Consider the following 20,261-nt stretch of genomic DNA (forward strand, 5'->3'; position numbering starts at 1 on the left):
ACTCATCTCCCTGCTTTGCGGAGAGATTGGTGAAGGTATTTGGGAAACCTTTGACCAATCACCCTGGCCAATCTCACCCCGCAGAGGAGCGGGATAGTTCCAGGGCCGGAGACGGCCAGCTTAACAAGACAAGGGGATTAACCCCCCCCCCCCCCTTGCTAACGGGAGTGCCGTACTCTGAGATCCGCAACAATATAAATATATATATATATATTAATATACATATACAAACAATGGCGTCCTCAGAGGGGGTGGGGTGGAGCCGCCCCGGGTGCCAAATACTCTAGGTACGCCTCTGTATACATATACCTATGTACATACATAATACATACATATTTTTTACATTTGCATTGTAATGAATTTAAACCTGTACCAATGTGTGTGTGCATGTGTGCTGTACTTTACCATTCAGCCCCCGACACTGATGACAGTCAAGCATGTTGAAAAAATCGTGAAGGAGTTTCTTATCGAAAGCTGTCAACTCGAGTGTCGTATCCCTCAAACGAAAATGTTCCAGAAGCGTATTCTCCCGAATCTTCATATTCCTCTGTGTAGGCAAAAAAAAGAATCATCAAATATATATATATATATACATATACAGTCACGTGAAAAAGTAAATACATCCCATGTAAAGTTTTGACTTTTTCAACATATTTCAACATGCAGCTATTTGATCTTCATTTCAACAATATTGATAGATAAAGGTGATATAATATAACAAATATCATGAAACATTTACATTTTGTAGTCCTTTGTATAATTTAAATAAACATAAATGCAAATTTCGCATGTGGAAAAAGTAAGTACACCCTTGGCTCAAATAGGTGGTATTGCCCCCTTTGGCAGAAACAACCTCAAGTAGGCGTTTCTTATAACTGTCTACCAGTCTCTGACATCGACTGGGAGAAATTTATGCCCACTGCTCCATGCAGAATTCTTTCAGCTGTGCGATGTTTGAGGTGTTTCTTAAATGCACAGCTCGTTTCAAATCCCCCCACAACATCTCGATGGGTTTAAACGTGTATCAATACGATTTATTTTGCTTTGCCGCATGGATATACACTACATGACCAAATGTATGTGGACACCTGAAAATCGAACATCTCATTCCTAAATCATGGGCATTAATATGGAGTTCGTCCCCCCTCTTTGTTGCTATAACAAGTATAACAACCTCCACTCTTCTGGGAAGGCTTTCCACGAGTTGGAACATTACTGCGGGGATTTGCTTCCATTCTGCCACAAGAGCATTAGTGAGGTCGGGCACTGATGTTGGTCGATTAGGCCTGGCTCGCATTTGGCGTTCCAATTCATCCAAAAGGTGTTCCATGGGGTTGAGGTCAGGGCTCTGTGTAGGCCAGTCAAGTTCTTCCACACCAATCTCGACAAAGCATTTCTGTATGGTCCTCGCTTTGAGCACGGGGCCATTGTCATGCTGAAACAGGAAAGGGCCTTCCCCAAACTGCTGCCACAAAGTTGGAAGCACACAATCGTCTGGAATGTCATTGTATGCTGTGGCGTTAAGATTTCCCTTCACTGGAATGAAGGGGCCTAGTCCGCACCATGAAAAACAGCCCCAGAGCATTATTCCTCCTCCACCAAACTTTACAGTTGGCACTATGCATTCAGGCAGGTAGCGTTCTCCTGGCATCTGCCAAACCCAGTTTCGTTCATCGGACTGCCAGGTGGTGAAGCGGATTTCATCACTCCAGAGAACGCGTTTCCACTGCTCCAGAGTCCAATGGCGGTGAGCTTTACACCACTCCAGCCGATGCTTGGCATTGTACATGGTGATCTTAGGTTTGTGTGGGGCTGCTAGGCCATGGAAACCTATTTCATGAAGATCCTGTCAAACAGTTGTTGTGCTGACTTTGCTTCCAGAAAGCAGTTTGGAACTCGGTAGTGAGTGCTGCTACCAAGGACAGACGATTTTTACGCGCTACGCGCTTCAGCACTCTGCGGTCCCGTTCTGTGAGCCTATGTGGTCTACCAATTCGCGGCTGAGCTGTTGTTGCCCCTACACGTTTCCACTTCACAATAACAGTACTTACAGTTGACCGGGGCAGCTCTAGGTGGGCAGAAATTTGACGAACTGACTTGTTTGAAAGGTGGCATCCCATGACGGTGCCACGTTGAAAGTCACTGAGCTCTTCAGTACAGCCCATTCTACTGCCAATGTTTGTCTATGGAGATTGCATGGCTGTGTGCTTGATTATATATACCTGTCAGCAATGGGTGTGGCTGAAACAGCCGAATCCACTAATTAAAAGGGGTGTCCGCATACCTTTGGTCATGTAGTGTATCTGAAGGATTAACATTAATATTCGTGTGTGCATATCCAAAATACCGTCATTTATTGTCACAGGATAGCAATCAAAACTCACCATGTATTTACGGAACGGAATCTTGATGGGAAGCATAAAACACATGCGTTTTGCATCATACCAGGCTTCCCTCATATCCGTCAGGCGACTTCTGACTCCATCAATGAATGTATGAAAGAGACGAGTCCATAGTGACTCGTCAACAAATATTTTGCGGCTGAGCTGCAAAAATGTGGAGAAGCAAAGGAATACATATTCACAACGCACTGCATGTGTTCTACAATACCATAAAAAATAACTAAAATGGTATCACAAATAGTGATGCAAATGCACATATTATTGTTATATTTGTACTTGTTTTTCATGATCAATACAGAGTGTTTGTTTTACCAAAGCAGTTTATTATCTCAGGTTACAATCCTGGACGGGTGACCTCTCTGACGCACAATGCTCAACTTTTGGAATTTACCGCTGTATTTTGGAATTTATCCAGGATACTGGTGATAGATCACCTAATCTGTGAAGGATGCCATAACATATTTAACGTCTACCAACTAATGCCAGCAGACAGGGTAACACAGTTTAACATGCATCTCAAAGGGAGCAAAATGATGAATCACCCTGCCTGCGAAATTCCAGAATGACGTATGGAGGCTTGAGTATATATGTTGTTATGGCCCGTGGTTCCGGTCTACTACGAGGGGGTTAGCCTCTATTCCCTCCCGAACTTACCAGAACTGAGGCTGCCGTGCAAGAATAACTTCGTACTTCGGCAGGTTGCAAACCAGCAACTACGAATGCCAATTGGACCGTCGTGCGATAGCAGTGTCCATCGTCTCGCACTGCCTACCTGTACCAGGTGAGGGTCTCAATCGGGGAATGTACCCTCCGGTGGTGTACCACTTTCTTTTGTTCCTTAATCGAAATTTAGATGGCTGAAGCAACCGTTGGTACATGCCGGGCTGATGCTAATTTTGTTATGGCCGATCCCTACTCTGGGTGCGAGCAATGGCGGACCAATGGAAGAAAAGACATTCACGGACAGAGGGAAAGGAAACGTTTCACGATTTGATTTGCTTACAAATATTTACAGTGAAACTGATTGATAGGAAGGAAAAAGGGGCAAGAGGCAGAAACTTAGCTTATTCTACGCCTTATTACGATCACAACAAATAAACACAACCAGGGGCCAGCGCACATTCACGGGGAAGGGGGAGGGGAAACAAACGTTGGGAACCTGTTAACAAAATGACCACGATGTTACCAGGACCTTGTTGGTCCACTGCAACGACCTCATCTTGTGGTCACTAATGAGCACCATGCCGGCAAGACCCAAAACCGCAACAATATCAACGTCTTTGTGGTAATATAATGGTTCGAGAGCTAGGTGGATTTTATTTGACATGGAAACTACAAAAGCTTTGTCATGCTGGTGTGGTACAGGTAGCTTACCTGACCCCAGAAAGCCAATTCTTAAGTGCAGCTAGCGGTGGGTGGGGTAGGGGGCGCCACTCAAAGTACCCCCCAGATTGGTTTTATTTGACATAGAGACTACAAGACCAACTCATATGCCAAGTGGTAGGGTGATCTCCACCGACTACAAATCTGCAACTTAAGAAGAAAATTTCTGGTGGGGAGGTCACTTAAGAACAACATTAATTAGTGCTAATTAGGCCTTTATTTGACATATAAGCTACAAAACTGAAATCACATACAACATGTAGAGAATGGTCCCCTCATCAATAAACAACAACTTAAGAACAGAATATGTGGTGGTAAGGTCACTTAAGAAGAGGTCAAAGGTCACGGAATAGGGGTTTTCTGCACTTAATTACATGAGAAACTTGGAAACTGTGAAGACAATGTAAAAGCTGTAACATTTATTATAACAATTTCTGCTAAATTAGTACAGGTAAAATTTCTTCTAAATTACTACAAGTAATTTCTTAGAATTGCCTGTACAAACTATACTTCAACAATTTCCGAGAAATTATATTTGAGGAATTCCCTGTCCAGCAATTTCCTGTAAATTATAAACTCCAAGGATTCCTCATCTAACATACTCGAAAATAATTCACCAAATTCCGAGAAATGATATTTGAAGGACCCCACCCACCGCTAGCTGCACTTAAGAATTGGCTTTCTGGGGTCAGGTAAGCTGCTGTACTACACCAGCATGACTAAGCTTTTGTAGTTTCCATGCCAAATAAAATCCACCCAGATCTTGGACTATTAGACCTGTCAGACATGTCAACGATTAACGACATACCTAATCTAATTTACATTATAATGCCCTTAAAGAGAGGTTTTGCGTTTCTGATTTCCACACAATCTGATAATAGGAGCATTATAATCGACACATGCAAAAACCTTCAGAGATCCATGTTTCATTTTCTCCATAAGAAATAACATGCCCCCAACTTTTGTTGATTTTCGAACCCACTAACATATGTCATTTTTTTTATTTCAGGTGAGGCCTATGCTTGATTATGGAGCATGCTAGCGGGGTAGCTCCTGACCCTGGCAGGAAGTGTATCCTCCATGTGGGAAAAGCAGATGAGACCACTGGCAACATCGCACCCATCACTGAAGACCATTGGTCATCCATCATCAATGTAGCAGCAAGGAGGAGACAAAAACGAAATTTTGTCACATCCAAGTACTATACGATAATTCAGTCGCTGCCAGATGAATCCGACAGTAGCCATGGCTATCACGTGAACTGTTACAAAAACTTTACTGCCGTGCCACGTGATGATACAACAGAAAAAACCCAGACACATGCATCAAGTGAGAAGACCCTGCGTTCATCATGTGATTTTGCCCCGTCAACGTCTACCTCGGGTATTTTCCCACGCATTTGCCTGTTTTGCAAGAAAGCTAGGAAGAAGAAGGGTGATAGAGAAGAACATCTTGGTGAATGTGAAACTCTCGAAGCTGAGATAAAAACAAAAACTGCTGCAGCTGATAAAAAGGACAACAGCCTTCTTGGACTGATCTCTGGTGTAGACTTTCGATGTAAAGAGGTTCGGTACCATCACAGTTGCGGAAGTACTTACCTTTTCAATGCACAGTCTCTCCATAGGCCTACTGCTATTGCAGGTAGCATTTCTTTGTTAGGTTTATATGCTTACATCGAGAAATCAGTTATATTTGGCAAAAGGCCTGAACTTCTTACATCCATATTCACTCGGTACCAAGAGCTTTGTGAAGACGCCGGTGAGACTCCAATTTCTACAGCCAGAAATTTGGCAACAAACTTACAGAATAAATTTGGTGACATAATTAGGGTAGAGTGTAAAGATAGGGCTAGAAAGGCAGGGGCCATTGTTTATCCCACAGGTTTAGGTGAGCACCTTATCCATACAGCCTATGATTATGCAGCATCGCCTGAAGCTGTCATTCATAAGGCTGCCTTACTCTTGCGTAAAGCAATCAAACATGCACAAATCACACCTCTACCTGAACCTCCCACTCTGCAAAACCTGTATGAGGGTGAATTTACTGTCCCAGATATGTTGATAGATTTCTTTCAGGTCTTGTACGGGGGCCCCAATCAAAACTTGTACACTCCAAAACTCAAACGTCGTGCCTTGTCCTCAAGCCAGGATGCCTTATTCGTTACTCAAAGGGGGAAAGTAAAACCAGCCAAACAGATAATTCTCGGAATGGCAATCAAGTCTATGACTGGTAGCAGGAAGCTGATTGAAATGTTGAACAGATTTGGCCATGTTGTCAATTACCACACCATTGAGACACTGGAGACATCCTTAGGAGATGCCATTCAGAGTATGGAGCAGACCTGTCCGGAGAGAACCCTTCTTGATCAGGTGTTTGGTTTGGCGTTCGACAATTTTGATGAACTGTCTGAGATATTGTCAGGAGCCGACACTCTTCACGATACAATGGGTATCTTGTATCAAAATAAAGATGTGGCAGGGACAAACAGACCCGTTAATCAAGTTGCGCCAACAACATCACAGCCAGAAAAAGTATCAAGAAAGAGAAAACTGCATGTTCGGGAACAGCCCCTTGAGCCATACCGTAAAAAACCCCGAATGGGCACATTTGATTATGAAACCACCGATGTTGACAACCGGCCTGCTAATCGGAAGCTAGCTCTAGACAAGGACCTTGCATGGATGATATGTCATGCCTTGCAGATGGCTAACATTCCCATGTGGGTAGGATTCAATGCTTTGATATGCCCAGACACAACTCCAGAACAAAATGTCTTGTATATGAAAAACTTGAACAAGCCGATAACGTCGCTTGATGTTATACAGGATACCCTAATCACCACACAGAATTGTGCGCAAGAGTGCGGTCAGCAGTATGGTGTTGTAACCTATGACCTCAATGCTGCCAAACCTGCCATGCAGATTCAGGTTACCGAGTCGCCCAGGTTCGACAAGGTCTTCATCATGCTTGGTCCATTCCACATAGAAATGGCTTTCTTTAAAGCCCTAGGGAAACTGATCGATGCATCTGGTGGCCCAGAAATGCTGCGAGACACAGATGTCCGAGCTGCTGGATCCCTGATTGGTTTTCTGAGTGGTAAGCACTTCAACAGATGCAAACGGTTGCACCCGATACTGGCCTTGGCATTTGAACTGATACACTTCCAAGCATTCCTTGAGACATTTGAAGGCAATGATGAAGTTGAAGATTTACTTTCAAGGTTACAAACAAAACAGGATGAAGAGACATGGACACAAATAGAATCATCTTCTGCGTTCACAAGATGTGTCACGTCATACAAGGAGTATGCTGTCCAAACCCGATCAGGGACACATGGACCAACTGCCCAATTCTGGATGATTTACATCGACTTTATCCACGACTTCCACCTTCTGGAGCGAGCAATTCGAACAAACGACGTGGACCTGTTCACTCATGCACTAACACCAATCATACACTTGTTCTTCGCCACAAACCATGTCAATTACTCACGGTGGCTCACGAAGTTTCAGTTGGACTTGGTAAACATGGACAGTACTCACCCAGGACTTCGTTCTATCTTGGAAAACGGTGTCTTTACGGTTAAAAGGACTGACAAGGCATTCAGTAGATGCCCAGTAGATCTTACACTGGAACAGACAGTAAATGCCGATTCTGCATCCAGACGGACTGGTATATCATCCATGACAAACAACTTCAGTGCACGTCTTCGCTGGATGTTAACCAAGTCCACCAGAGCAGCAATTATATCAAGGGCATTAGCAATGACCGGACTATCTCAAACGGAAGACATCACAGCTGAACTCCGCCCAGCCCGCATCAGAAGGGACACAAGCGATTTGCATAAGGTTGTAAACCAGATAAAAGACTCATGCAATCCATTTAAGTACACTGAAATATCGGATAGGCTGTACAACATCAGCACTGGTAAGGCAGCGACAGATTCCATCAAGACATGTTTGCTGACCATCCAGGAGAAAGGACAAGCCAGATACAACGAATTTGTTGATGCCTGCATTGAAGATCTAAATCGGTTTGAATGGCCAATCAAAAGGGAGAAGCTCAGAACCTTCACGGAAAATGGCACAGTAAATAAGCGTAACAGAGACAAACGTGTTGCATCACTTGTGTGCACTCGTGACCTTATGGGACGCCTGGTTGTCATTGCGTGTCAGAGAAAACTTGATTTGAAACATATCTTTTCATATCCACTGACACCGGTTCCACTGTCCATGTGCAGCACAGATGGTTGTATGGTCAAGACGGAAAAGAGTGGCCTTCTGGAGCTGTTAGAGAGCAAAGTTCCCTCTGTCACACCAAGCTCAGTTGATGCCTATGTGGTTGATGGTATGTTCCTGCTACATGTTCTTCCACCCCACATTCCAGGAACGTATGGAGCCTTGGCAGCCGGCATTTTAAGACAGGTCACCGCTCTCTCCCGTGGAAGAGTGCATCTCATCTTTGACGCATATCCAGTCCTATCAATAAAAGACTGTGAAAGAGCAAGAAGAGGTCTGGATGACACAGACAAGAAAGAATACGCCATATCTGGACCTGAACAGCACCGCCCGAGAAATATCTTGGATTGTCTAAAGTCAAGATCATTCAAAGAGCAGCTACCAAAATTCCTGGCAATGGAATGGGAGGCCCAGCAATATGCAGACATAATTCAAGGACGACTTGTGTATCTCTCGTATCTTGGAGCATGCTACCTTTTCTACGTGAAAGATGGGAAAGTCATGAAGGAAGAAGTAGAGACCTTGAAAACCAATCATGAAGAAGCTGACACCTTGATCTGCACTCATGTTAGTCACATTGACAAGGAAAATGCGAAGAACATAGCAGTCAGGGCATCAGATACAGATGTCGCCGTCATTCTGCTGTATCACTGCAGGAAGTTCAAAGCACATATTTGGATGGATGTTGGGACATCGGGAAGGAATGACAGGCAATTCATAGACATCACTGCAATTAGCAAAGTCTTGGAAACCCCACTCTGTCAAGCACTAGCTGGCTTCCATGCATTTACGGGATCAGATTACACATCTGCCTTCTTCAAAAAAGGAAAGAAACGTCCCTTCAAAATTCTTGAGGGTTATAAGGATGCTCAAGACGCATTTGCAGAGATGGCAACGGACAACTTGGGATTGGATTCAGTGGAAGTAATCATGTCTTTCACTGCAAGAATGTATGGAGCCAAGCCAATTCAAGCACTTTCACTCAATGCACACCGCTATAAAGTGTTTCAGAAGACATATGCACCAAAGGCCACAGCGAAGAATCCTCTTGAGAACCTTCGGGGCATCGATGCAACCATGATACCACCGTGTGAAGCCGAGGTCTCCCAGCAAATCAAGCGTGCATCATTTGTTGCCAAAATGTGGGCGGATGCCAACAAAAAGATGATATGTCAACAGCCAACTGCAGAAAATGGCTGGGAGGTTCAAGGGCAAGCCTACGACGTCATATGGTTTGATGGACCACAGATACCTGGATCTCTTGTTCCTGATGAAGGAGAAACTGAAACTGATGCCGAGGATAATGACAACTTTGAACCCTGCTCTTCTGATGAGGACATTTTGCAATCCGATGAAGATGACGAACAGTAACTCTTAATTTCAAATCTCAGATACAATGTATGTTACACTTACAGGAGGACAAGGCATTGCAAACAGTTTCCAATACGTTTTCTAACATTCTAAACACTAGGAATTCGTCGAAGGATGCATTCAGTGTTTGGTTCTTGTGCAGGAGTGTTTTGTGCTCGAGTTTTAGGCCTACTTAATTATCCAGGTGTTATCGATGTACAGTGTACAGTAGTTGCCATTTAACTTTCCAATCAGATTGAGAGGGTTAAATGCCCTGTTCTTAAGTGACCTCCGCACCACAATTTTTTTTCTTAACTTGTTGTTTATTGATGAGGGGGCCATTCTCTATACATTTTGAATCTGGTTTCAGTTTTGTAGCTTACATGTCAAATAAAACTAGTTCAAAGGTCATTCAGTCAAAATTGGCATTTTTGACCTGTTCTTAAGTGACCTCCCAAGCACAAATTTTATTCTTAAGGTGGTGCTCGTTGATTAGGGGACCGTACTCTACATTTTCCATGTGGTTTCAGTTTTGTAGCTTACATGTCAAATAACAGTGTAAATAGCCATGGGGGCCAAATAGGTACATTTTTAAATGTTTTCGCTGATTGAAATCAAAGGAAGTGGTAAGATTGGAAAAATTTCTGCTTCTCATGTATCTCACTTCAGGCTCCACTGATATAGGTTTCATTGACAACGCCATGTGTGTATCATGTGGCATGTTGTAATCAAACAGTAATTAAGAGCTGGAAACCCCTATTCCGTGACCTTTGACCTCTTCTTAAGTGACCTTACCACCACATATTCTGTTCTTAAGTTGTTGTTTATTGATGAGGGGACCATTCTCTACATGTTGTATGTGATTTCAGTTTTGTAGCTTATATGTCAAATAAAGGCCTAATTAGCACTAATTAATGTTGTTCTTAAGTGACCTCCCCACCAGAAATTTTCTTCTTAAGTTGCAGATTTGTAGTCAGTGGAGATCACCCTACCACTTGGCATATGAGTTGGTCTTGTAGTCTCTATGTCAAATAAAACCAATCTGGGAGGTACTTTGAGTGGCGCCCCCTACCCCACCCACCGCTAGCTGCACTTAAGAATTGGCTTTCTGGGGTCAGGTAAGCTACCTGTACCACACCAGCATGACAAAGCTTTTGTAGTTTCCATGTCAAATAAAATCCACCTAGCTCTCGGACCATAAGCTATTACAGTGGCGCTTACCGTTGAGAGAGAATTGGTTGAATTGTTCTCAACAAAACCTTCAACCATTCCTTCCAATTTGCATTGGTGTTCTTCAGCAGCACAACACCAATTGTGGGATTTACTCCACTTTCGTTTATAATCTGCAAAACAATAAAAACAAATATTTTTGCAAATGTTAATTTGAAACATATTTCTGACAGTTACTGAAGAAAATAAAATTCGCTGCTCCTGCATTCATTTGTACATCCAATCAATCATGATATCAATGTATTCATGCTCATCTTGGAGCTCCAAGAAAGGGCCTTGTTCTCTTGCAAGTTTAATAAAGAGCTTCAATTATAGTTAGATTAATGATCAAATGAGGGGAGAAAAGATTAATGTGTAAGAAACTTGAGAGGAATTGCAGATGAATGGTCATCATCAAGAACATTGTTCGGTTCCACCACATGGCCGAGAAGAAGGCCAGCCTTGAGAGGAAGATATGAGAAAATGAGAACCTCGCTCGGTGGAGCACACACTTCTGCCAGGCTGAACAATGCTTTCTTGCTTTCTTGTTTTCTTGTTTGTCCGGGCGATATCTCAGCCATCTTTTGAGCTAGGAAGCTGAAATTTCGGCACAATAGTGAGCAAGTACTTTGTCAAAAAGGTAATTTTTTGTTTTTTGATTAATTAATTAATTGATGAGTTATTTAATTATTAGCGATTAATTAAGTATTTATTTATTTCCTTTCTCTTCTGGCCATTATCTCAGGCACCTTTTGAGTTAGAAAGATGATATTTGGACATGCCAATGACAAAGTGATTTGGCTGTAAAATATATTTTTGATTTCTTGATTAATCAATTAATCAATTGATTGATTAATTATTTAATTATTCGATTAATGACTGAAATGTTTTTGTTTTTTAAAGTTACAGATTCTGATGAAATGGTGGTGGTTCACGTGTTCTATTAGCGAATTGATTAATTATTTCATTTTTTTATGATTATTATTTATTTATTTTCATTATTAATTATTTATTTATTTTATTTCTCCTCTAGGCAATATCTCAGGCACCTTTTGAGCTAGGGAGCTGATATTTGGACATGACAATGACCAAGTGATTTGGCTGTAAATCGTATTTTTGATTTATTGATTGAACACTTAATCGATTCATAATTATTTATTGATTAATCAATTATTTTTATTTTTATTTTTTATTAATGCCTTATTTAATTATATTTCCAAAAGATACATCTTCGATGAAGCACTAGTGGTTTAGTTATGCTATTAGCCAATTGATTAAGAAAATACTTTATGATAATCTTTTCTTGATTTTAATTATGCAATTAATCAATCAATTATTGTGCACCTCTCCCTCCAAATACAGTCTCTATGAGCTGCACTGCGGTATTGCCGGGCGCCGGAGGCGCCCCGGCAATGCCGCGCTGGAGGATATTTAATTATTTGGCATGGGGGCGGTGTACTTTGAATGTATCTGTACTTGTTTTCTATTTTATCACTCATGTTACTTGGTTACAGTTATTATTTTATAGAAACCAATATTTAAGATGTAATTTGATTAAGAGTGAATGCTAAGAGCAGCATAGATCATATGGAAGGTGGTGGTTAGTATGGAGCCTGTGACCACTTGGCTGCATCACTTTATGGGGGTGCGGCTGTGCCGCTGATGCAATGCCCCCCATTACCAGTAAGGTGGTACTCATTTTGCCAACCTAGGAAAGATGACAGGCTGAGTAAACTCACCTGGTGTTAATTCAACGGCCCGAAAGTGGCTCAAACTCATGACCCGAAGGTGTCAAGGCAGCACCTTAACCGATAAGCGAACACAAGGCTTAGCGAACGGATAAAGAGCATTTGTTCTTTTGTAAGAGTCTTACCTTTCGTCACACCCTCTTGAATATGAAGAGCTGTCTCCAACATCTCGAACTGAAGTGCAGGAGGGACCGGAATGTGCTAGCAGGCAAATAAGAGAATTATCTGTGAGCCATGGAACAGGAGACAAGTGCATCTCATACATTGTTCAATTTTTCATGACTTACCCCTGCTAACACCTCAAACTCTTTTCGTATTTGTGCTGTAGTTTTGCCTGCAAACTGCAATGAGACAAATAGTTTTATGTTACTGTTGTTATCAACTGTAGTTTTTACATACAGAGGTCGACACTTGCTGAAAAGCTGGAGGAAAGAGGGTGAAAGGTCTCTCCATTGCCAGAGCATACAAAGAGATGAGATAGACATGGACCGAACATCAGAAGTGGTGAGGGAGAGTTTCAGATAAACAAAGCAATGGATATAGCATACCAGTCATATCAACATTTGTAGCTACAAAGGGGACAGTTTGAGGGACTGAAGGGCCATCATTTTCGATTTCACAGACATTTTCAAGGTGGAATGGTCGTGAGGGCACTGGACTGGCACGGCATGACTGGCATCTAAAAGATTGTGGGCTCAAATAAGGCTAAAAGGGGTCGTAATCATTGTTTGCACAGCCATGGAAGACCAGATTTCGAGGAGTTTTCCAGGATGAAAATGTTATTTGCCAGACATTTAATACAAACGTTATTACGTAACAAGTGACATTAGCACAAACAAACCACAATCCGATGAGATAGGGCCTCGAAACTTCCCGCACGCGTGAAAGCATAATCCCGCCAAGGTTCAGAGTACGCCTCAGAGTTTAAGCTCGTTTCAGCCATTCGTCCTGTTGGGATATTAACCCCATGGATGCGAAAGTAATGATCGGCCGTAACAAAATTAGCATTTGCCCAGCGGGTACCAAAGGTTGCTCGGCCGTCTAAATTTCCATCCAGGAATAAAATTAAGTGGTACACTGCTGGAGGGAAGGTACGTTCCCTGATTGAAACAGTCACATGGTACAGGTAAGCGGAGTTAGACGATGGACCCTGCTCTGAGCTGTCTTTCGTTATCTTTACCTTAGTTCTCATAGTTATCTATCTTCACTTTACCTTAGTTATCCATGCCTGGTGTTTGTGTCCTTTATGACATCCTTCAAAACATTAATCCTGTTTGGAAGGATTTTCAATTTTGCTTGATTGTCAAACGGGCAGACGGAGGAAAAAAAACTTATCTCCTTCCTCTCTGCGCATGATTTTTTTTTTTTTTTTTGGATACAGAATCGAGGCTCGTGCAAGAGCGAACATTTATCACAAAAAGACAAACTGACACATAAAACATAAGATAAATGGAGCGGGAGACAAGATGGGGAGAAAAAGGGAAGCACACAAGTTCAACTTTTGAGAGCAGGGACATCGGGAGATATGTGGGAGGGAGAGGGCTTGGGGGGAGGAGGCGTGGGAAGGGGGACGGGGTGGGAGAAGTATAAAACACAAGGACACCAAGGACTTCCAGGAAAGAAGTTGGTATTTCAAAAAAGTGGATTTTGGGGTGAAATTAGCGGGGGTAGAAAAGATCAAAGTTTTGGATGGGGGAAGATAAGAGATGGTGGTGATCAGCTGTTTTAAAGACCTGGAGGGTGGAGTGGGATTGAAGAGAGTGAGGGAGTTTGTTCCAGAGGTGGGAGAAAAGAGGAATGAAGGAGTGAAGGTGAGCAGAGAGTCTTGATTTTGGCAATATAACCATAGGAGGGTTGGAGGCAGATCTTCTGCGACTTGCAGGAATATTTAGGGGACAGAGCCCAGAGAGAGCTGGGTGAGCAAGGCCGGAGAGAAGTCGGTCGAAGACGGAAAGAACACCAACCTGCCTGCGGTGAGTGAGTGAAAGGCCCTCACAATCAGCTTCATCGTGGGAGATTCCAATGATTCTGAACGCTTTGGTTTCAACAGCGTGAAGACGAGCTAGGTGTGAGCTAGGTCTGGGCACTAGCCCAGAGGGGAGAGCAGTACTCCATTGAGCTGCGGATGAAAGCCTTGTATGTGGTGAGGAGCTCAGGTGTGCCAAGGAAGGACTTCGCACGACGGAGGATGCCCAGTCAGCGACTGGCTTTGGAGGCCAGCTTGGAAATGTGGTTTTCCCAGGAAAGATCATGGCAGATAGTGAGACCCAAAAGCTTGAGTGACAGAACTTCTTGGAGAGGATTATTCAGAAAGTAGATGGGAGGGTTGTCCAGTCGGTCTTTTCGGAGAGACATCGTAAGAGTGTGAGATTTGTCAGGATTGAAAGACATGTTCCACTTGTTTGCCCAGTCTGTGATTTTGTCCAGGTCTGCAGAGAGTGAGGAGGCTGCAGACTGCCGATCTGAGGGATGAGGAATGGAGCGACAGAGAGTAGAGTCATCAGCAAAGAGATAGAGAGGATTTTCAAGAGAGTGAGAGAGATCATTGATGGAGACCAGAAAAAGCAGAGGACCCAGAACACTGCCTTGGGGAACTCTAGCCTGAACAGGAAGAGGAGATGAGAGAAACCCATTCAGGGCCACACGTTGACTACGACGAGAGCCGAAGTCCACCAGCCATGCGTGAAGATTTCCATGGATACCAAAGGAGGAGGGTTTGGTGAGCAGAGCGGGGTGCCAGACCATATCGAAGGCACGTGATATGTCGAGGGAGACGGCTCTAATTTCCTGTTTGGCATTGAGGACCTCCATCAATTGTTGAGACAGCAGAAGCAGCATGTCCAGAGTAGAGTGACCTGGTCTGAAACCAAATTGATGATCAGAGATCAAGCCATTGGAGAAGAGGAAAGATTTCATATCCGAAGCAAAGATGGATTCCATGACTTTGCTGATAATTGGGAGAAGGCTGATTGTCTGTAGTTGCAAGGATCTGTTTTTGCACATTTTTTGTGTAAAGCTGTGATGTTGGCTGATTTCCAAGCAGATGGCAGATGACCTTGAGCAAAAGAGAGGGTGAAGAGAACAGAGAGAGGGAGTGAAAGAGCGGAAGAACAGGATTTGAGGACCCGTGGGCTGATGCCGTCAGGTCCAGTTGCAGAATCAGAGTCGAGGGTTGACAGAAACTTCTCCACCTTGTCAGGAGGAGCAGTCCAGGAGCAGCTGGGTATGACTGGGTACGGTGGGTACAGAGAGGGATGGGTTTGGGACACACGATTTAGAGGCAAACACAGAGTTGAGGCATTCAGGTTTTTCACGTGTGGAGTCAGCTGTGTAGCCGTTTGAGGTAAGGGAGGGGATGGAGGGGGAACAAACACCAGAAACAGATTTGACCAGACGCCACCAGGATTTGGAAGAGGGAGACAGATAAGAGAGTTCGGTCTTGAGAATGGAGAGATATTGTTTCCTGGCTCTCCTGAGGGTGGACACACACTTGTTTCGGGCTTTGTGAAAGGAAATGAGATTTCCTTCCGTTGGATTTGCTTTCCAGGAGACGAAGGCAAGTTGTTTCTGGGCAACTGCCTCACCACAAGATTCCATGTGCCATGGATGGGAGGAAGGGTATGACAACTGAAGACGAGATGGGATAAATCTGTGCATGAGAGAGAGCAATTTACTTTGGAAGAATTCCCAGGATGAGTTGATGTCAGAGGCGGTAGAGATGGGAGACCAGTCCAGATGATTGATGGCTGCTTGAAGACCGTGCCAGTTGGCCTGAGTGAAATGCCAGACTCGTCGACGCTGAGGAGGCTCTCTGAGAATGGTCAGAGAGATGTCCACTTTAAAAAGCACATGATCAGATGAGCCGATTGGAGCAGAAGAAGAGCAGCAGACATTTTCAGGGAAGTTAGTCATAACCAAGTCCAGAAGACAAGATGCTCCGTTGACTGAGATCCGGGTCGGGAAATTAACAGATTGTGTCAGTCCCAGTGAGTCGCAGAAGTCCTTTGCTGAGGAGCCATGGCTGGTGAGAGAGGTACCCACACCCAGCCAACTGGCATGGTGACAATTGAAATCACCACATATGAGGAAGAGAGAGTTGGGATGAGTCGATATAAGTTGGTCCATATTATCAGACAGTGAGATGTAGATGGAGTCATCACTGTTTGGTGGACGGTACAACACACATATGAACAAGAGGTGGGAGCGAAGGTGAAGCCGTAGCCAGAGGTATTCCTGGGGGTGAGGTGGAGAGAGTGCAGTGCAGGGCGAGTGAGAAAGAGAGTTGTTGATAAAGATAGCAACCCCACCTCCAGGACGAGGCTCAGGTCTATCATACCAGAGGAGGGAGTAACCTGGGAGAGATACTAAGGAATCAGAGACATCATGAAGGAGGAAAGTTTCTGTTTAGTAGATCACGTCTGGTTTTTCAGAAGCAACCTGTATGGAGAGATCAGTTAGGTTTGAACGAAGGCCCTGGATGTTTGAGGTCCATAACGTTAATGAAGAGGAAGGGGGAGCATCGGATACAGAGCAGGGGGGGGGGGGGTAGGGTAAGATGTGGAAGAGGAGGAAGAGGTAGGGAGAGCTGTTGAAGGTGTGTCAGAGATTTCAGAATAGCTCGGAGAAAGGGAAGGATGGGATGGACAAAAGGTTTGATGGTGATTGGGTGAGGCACAATGAGGTGTTATTTGAGGGGAAGAGCGAGGCAGAAGGTTGGGGGAGATGGAGGTGAGAGTTGGAAGGGGGAAGAAGCGGGGAGGATGCTTTGAGGAGGAGGAGGAGTGAGAGGGGGGAAATGGAGAAGAAATGAGGGTGGGGAGATTTGAAGGGGAGGGGTGAGGTGGGAGTTTCTGAGGGAAGGGACAAGGGGAGGGATTTGAAAAGGATAGGAGATGGGGGAGATTTGGAGGGGAGGGTGAGGGGGGAGTCTAGGAGGGGAGGGGCGAGGGGGAGTCGAGGAGGGGAGGGGTGTGGGGGGAGTTTAGGAGGGAAGGGGCAACAGGGGAGATTTGAAAGGGATGGGTGATGGGGAGGATTTGGAGGGGAGGGGCAAGGGGGAAGATTTGAAAGGTATGGGTAATGGGGAAGATTTGGAGGGGAGGGGTGATGGGGAGTTTTGGAGGGGAGGGGTGATGGGGAAGATTTGGAGGGGAGGGGTGAGATTGGATTTTGGAAAGTGTACGATTAATGGGAAACGAACATTTATTGCAAAATGAGTTTCTTGTGACCTTCAAGTTAAAAATACGTTTGAGGACGCTGGAGGGCGGGGGGGGGGGGGGGGGGGTGGAGTGCAGGAGAGTTTAGGGAATGTATGAAAGAGGCACTGTAAGAGATGGAATTTTTTTTGGGGATGAATAGATTTGGTGAGCAAGTCGAATGCACCCTTTTGAAGAAGAAGAAGAAAAAGGTGTTCTAATATATGACAGAATACAGTACTTCAGGAGAAAGTTTAAACATTTTAAAGTTTAACAGTGAAAAATATCTGGGGAAATGGGGGAGAAACACGTGGTCGAAGAACGAACGAACGAATAAGAACAACGAATAAATGAATAAGAACAACAAATAAGAACAGAGAAGGAAATGTTTTTTGTTTTTGTTTTTTGAGTTGAGATTTTAAACAAGAAAGTATGGGGTGAAAAGACTAGGAAAAACAGAGAACGAAAGTTATTGGAGCACAAATGACGGACCGCTGAGAGAAAAACAAAGGCTCAAGGTCGGACATGGTACAAGGCCTCAAAAGACACGACACGAATTTACACGTTTTTCTATACAGGTATGAAAGATTTACACCGAGAATTTTCCTGGAGACCCACTGTAGGTACACACACCATAAAATAAATACAGTTTGGACGAAAATACAAATGGGAACAATTACTTAACTTTTACAGTGTTGACAGCGTGGACAGCTGTGATAAAACGTGACCTTGCCGGCAAGACAGGAAGCGGAAGTCCAGTTCGCGTCTCTTCCTCAACAGATACATTTGTCACTTGGGGTTCAGCATTATCTTCCTCAACAAATACATTTGTCACTTGGGGTTCAGCATTCTCTTCATCAGCAGATACATTTGTCACTTGGGGTTCAGCATCCTCTTCCTCAACAGATTCATTTATCACCTTTGGCTCAGCATTCCTGCAGAAAATAAAGATTTTGTAAAGCTGTCGTTAAATAAATGTCACAAATAAGAAACAATGTGAGAATAAAAATGCAGTCAGGCAGGTGAAAATCAGACGGCATCAGGAATTTGTGTTTTCTACATTCAGACAGCAAACAACACCACTACACTGTGCTACCCTTCCAAGCGTCTTCAAACACAGTTGACAATGAAGCCAAAAAATGTCACGTGGTAAAGATGGGGTGAAGATCACCAAAGAGTTTTTTTAACCGCACTTGATCAAGAAATGATGATCAAGAGAAATGGGAGGCACCTGAGATACATTTCGAGTGTCAGAGCAAAGGGTCTGAATACTTATGTCAATGTGATATTTCAGTTTTTTCTTTTTAATAAATTTGCAGAACTTTCTAAAATCCTGTTTTCTCTTTGTCATAATGGGGTATTGAGTGCAGATTGATGAGGGAAAAATGAATTTAAACGATTTCAGCATAAGGCTGCAACAAAATGTGAAAAAAGTGACGGGGTCTGAATACTTTCTGAATTCACTGTAACTAATTAGTCACCGAGAAAGTAAAGTGAAAGTTAGCCGCAGGGACTCTGCCAGATTTTAATCACCATAGATGGCGGAGTTGTCCACGACTTGTCGGCTTCAGCGTCTTACGTTAGGAAGCATTCCGAGAGAAGCCACCCCTTACCAGGAGATGTACCCATAACAGATGTTTGTTCATCCACTGGTGATGTTTCTGCCCCTCCTCCACAATGTTGTCATCTCCAAACATTCCAACACCACTCCAACACTACCTCAACACCCAACACCTTCTCCGTGATAAGTACATTAACTGATTAATTTAATTAATGTGGTGTTCATTGAGAGCAGGCATTATGGGAGAAATGGCCTCCTCAAAGTTCCTTGGATTGGTTGACAGTATTGGTGGTATTATTCTGAAATAATCTATATATATAAAACACAGTTTGTGTGTGTGTGTGTGTAATGTTACCGATAGACTCCTAAACGGAGAGGCTTACGTGCTTGATATTTGGCATAGACATGGCCATTGAGCCTGGGACGAACATGGCCGAACTCAAAATATTTGACGATCCATATTTTTTATTCATATTTACCTCAGCGCATTTCAGCGCACAGAATCAACGGAATCAGCGCAGGTGAGCAGGTGAATGAATGAATGAATGAATTTCCTTAAAGGAATAACATTTATATTGCGAGCATGGGTCATGTCAGGTCATTCCAAAGGGATATTTTCTCTTACTTACCCATCAGGTGCAATGTCACCACCACACTTGTTCTTCTTATCATGTGTGGTAAACTTTTGCCTAGGTTGAAAAAGATTGAAAAGTCAGTTTCTTCTACATTTGATACGGTAAATATATCCGAAAACAGGTTTAAAAAGTCAAGAGGAGGAAAATAAGATTATTTACTTCAGACGCTTCCAACAACTGATTTTCTTCGTCTTGGATGATGAAGGCTTCTTCATGTTTGGTTCCCTGCAAAATAACCGAACTCATCATCCACAACTGAGTACAAATGTGCTAAACCGGATATTATATACATTTAAAGCGCGGCGTTACGCGCGCTGCTTGTGAGCAAGGAGGAAGCGGACAAGCGGTAACATATAAACGTCTTTATTATAAGAGCACACTGTAACACTGAACTGCTCCGGGCTGGGCGCCCGGTGTATATCATGAGGCCACGCCTACCCCTCGGGCGTGGCCACTGCCCACTTGGTGCGTGGAATGATGTCACCACGCCAGTGGGCTTTTGTGTCCGCCACACGCGCCCCCCCAGAATTCCCGCGCACC

At 43.7% G+C, this 20,261-nt stretch overlaps 1 protein-coding gene across 1 annotated transcript; it reads right to left on the reverse strand.

Annotated features, from left to right (window-relative positions):
* Positions 1–405: 405 nt before the first annotated feature.
* On the reverse strand, positions 406–19,959 carry LOC144889110 (uncharacterized; the record flags this gene model as incomplete). Its single annotated transcript, XM_078768995.1, has 8 exons — positions 19,881–19,959; positions 19,716–19,775; positions 18,211–18,460; positions 12,618–12,671; positions 12,456–12,531; positions 10,595–10,716; positions 2,385–2,546; positions 406–547 (listed from the first exon to the last, which is right to left on the reverse strand). Coding segments are annotated over exons 1-8 (922 nt in total), but the record flags the coding sequence as incomplete, so codon positions are not given.
* Positions 19,960–20,261: the final 302 nt, after the last annotated feature.

The sequence above is a fragment of the Myxine glutinosa genome, unplaced genomic scaffold (assembly GCF_964187855.1).
Source record: "Myxine glutinosa unplaced genomic scaffold, kmMyxGlut1.1 SCAFFOLD_847, whole genome shotgun sequence".
NCBI lineage: Eukaryota > Metazoa > Chordata > Myxini > Myxiniformes > Myxinidae > Myxine > Myxine glutinosa.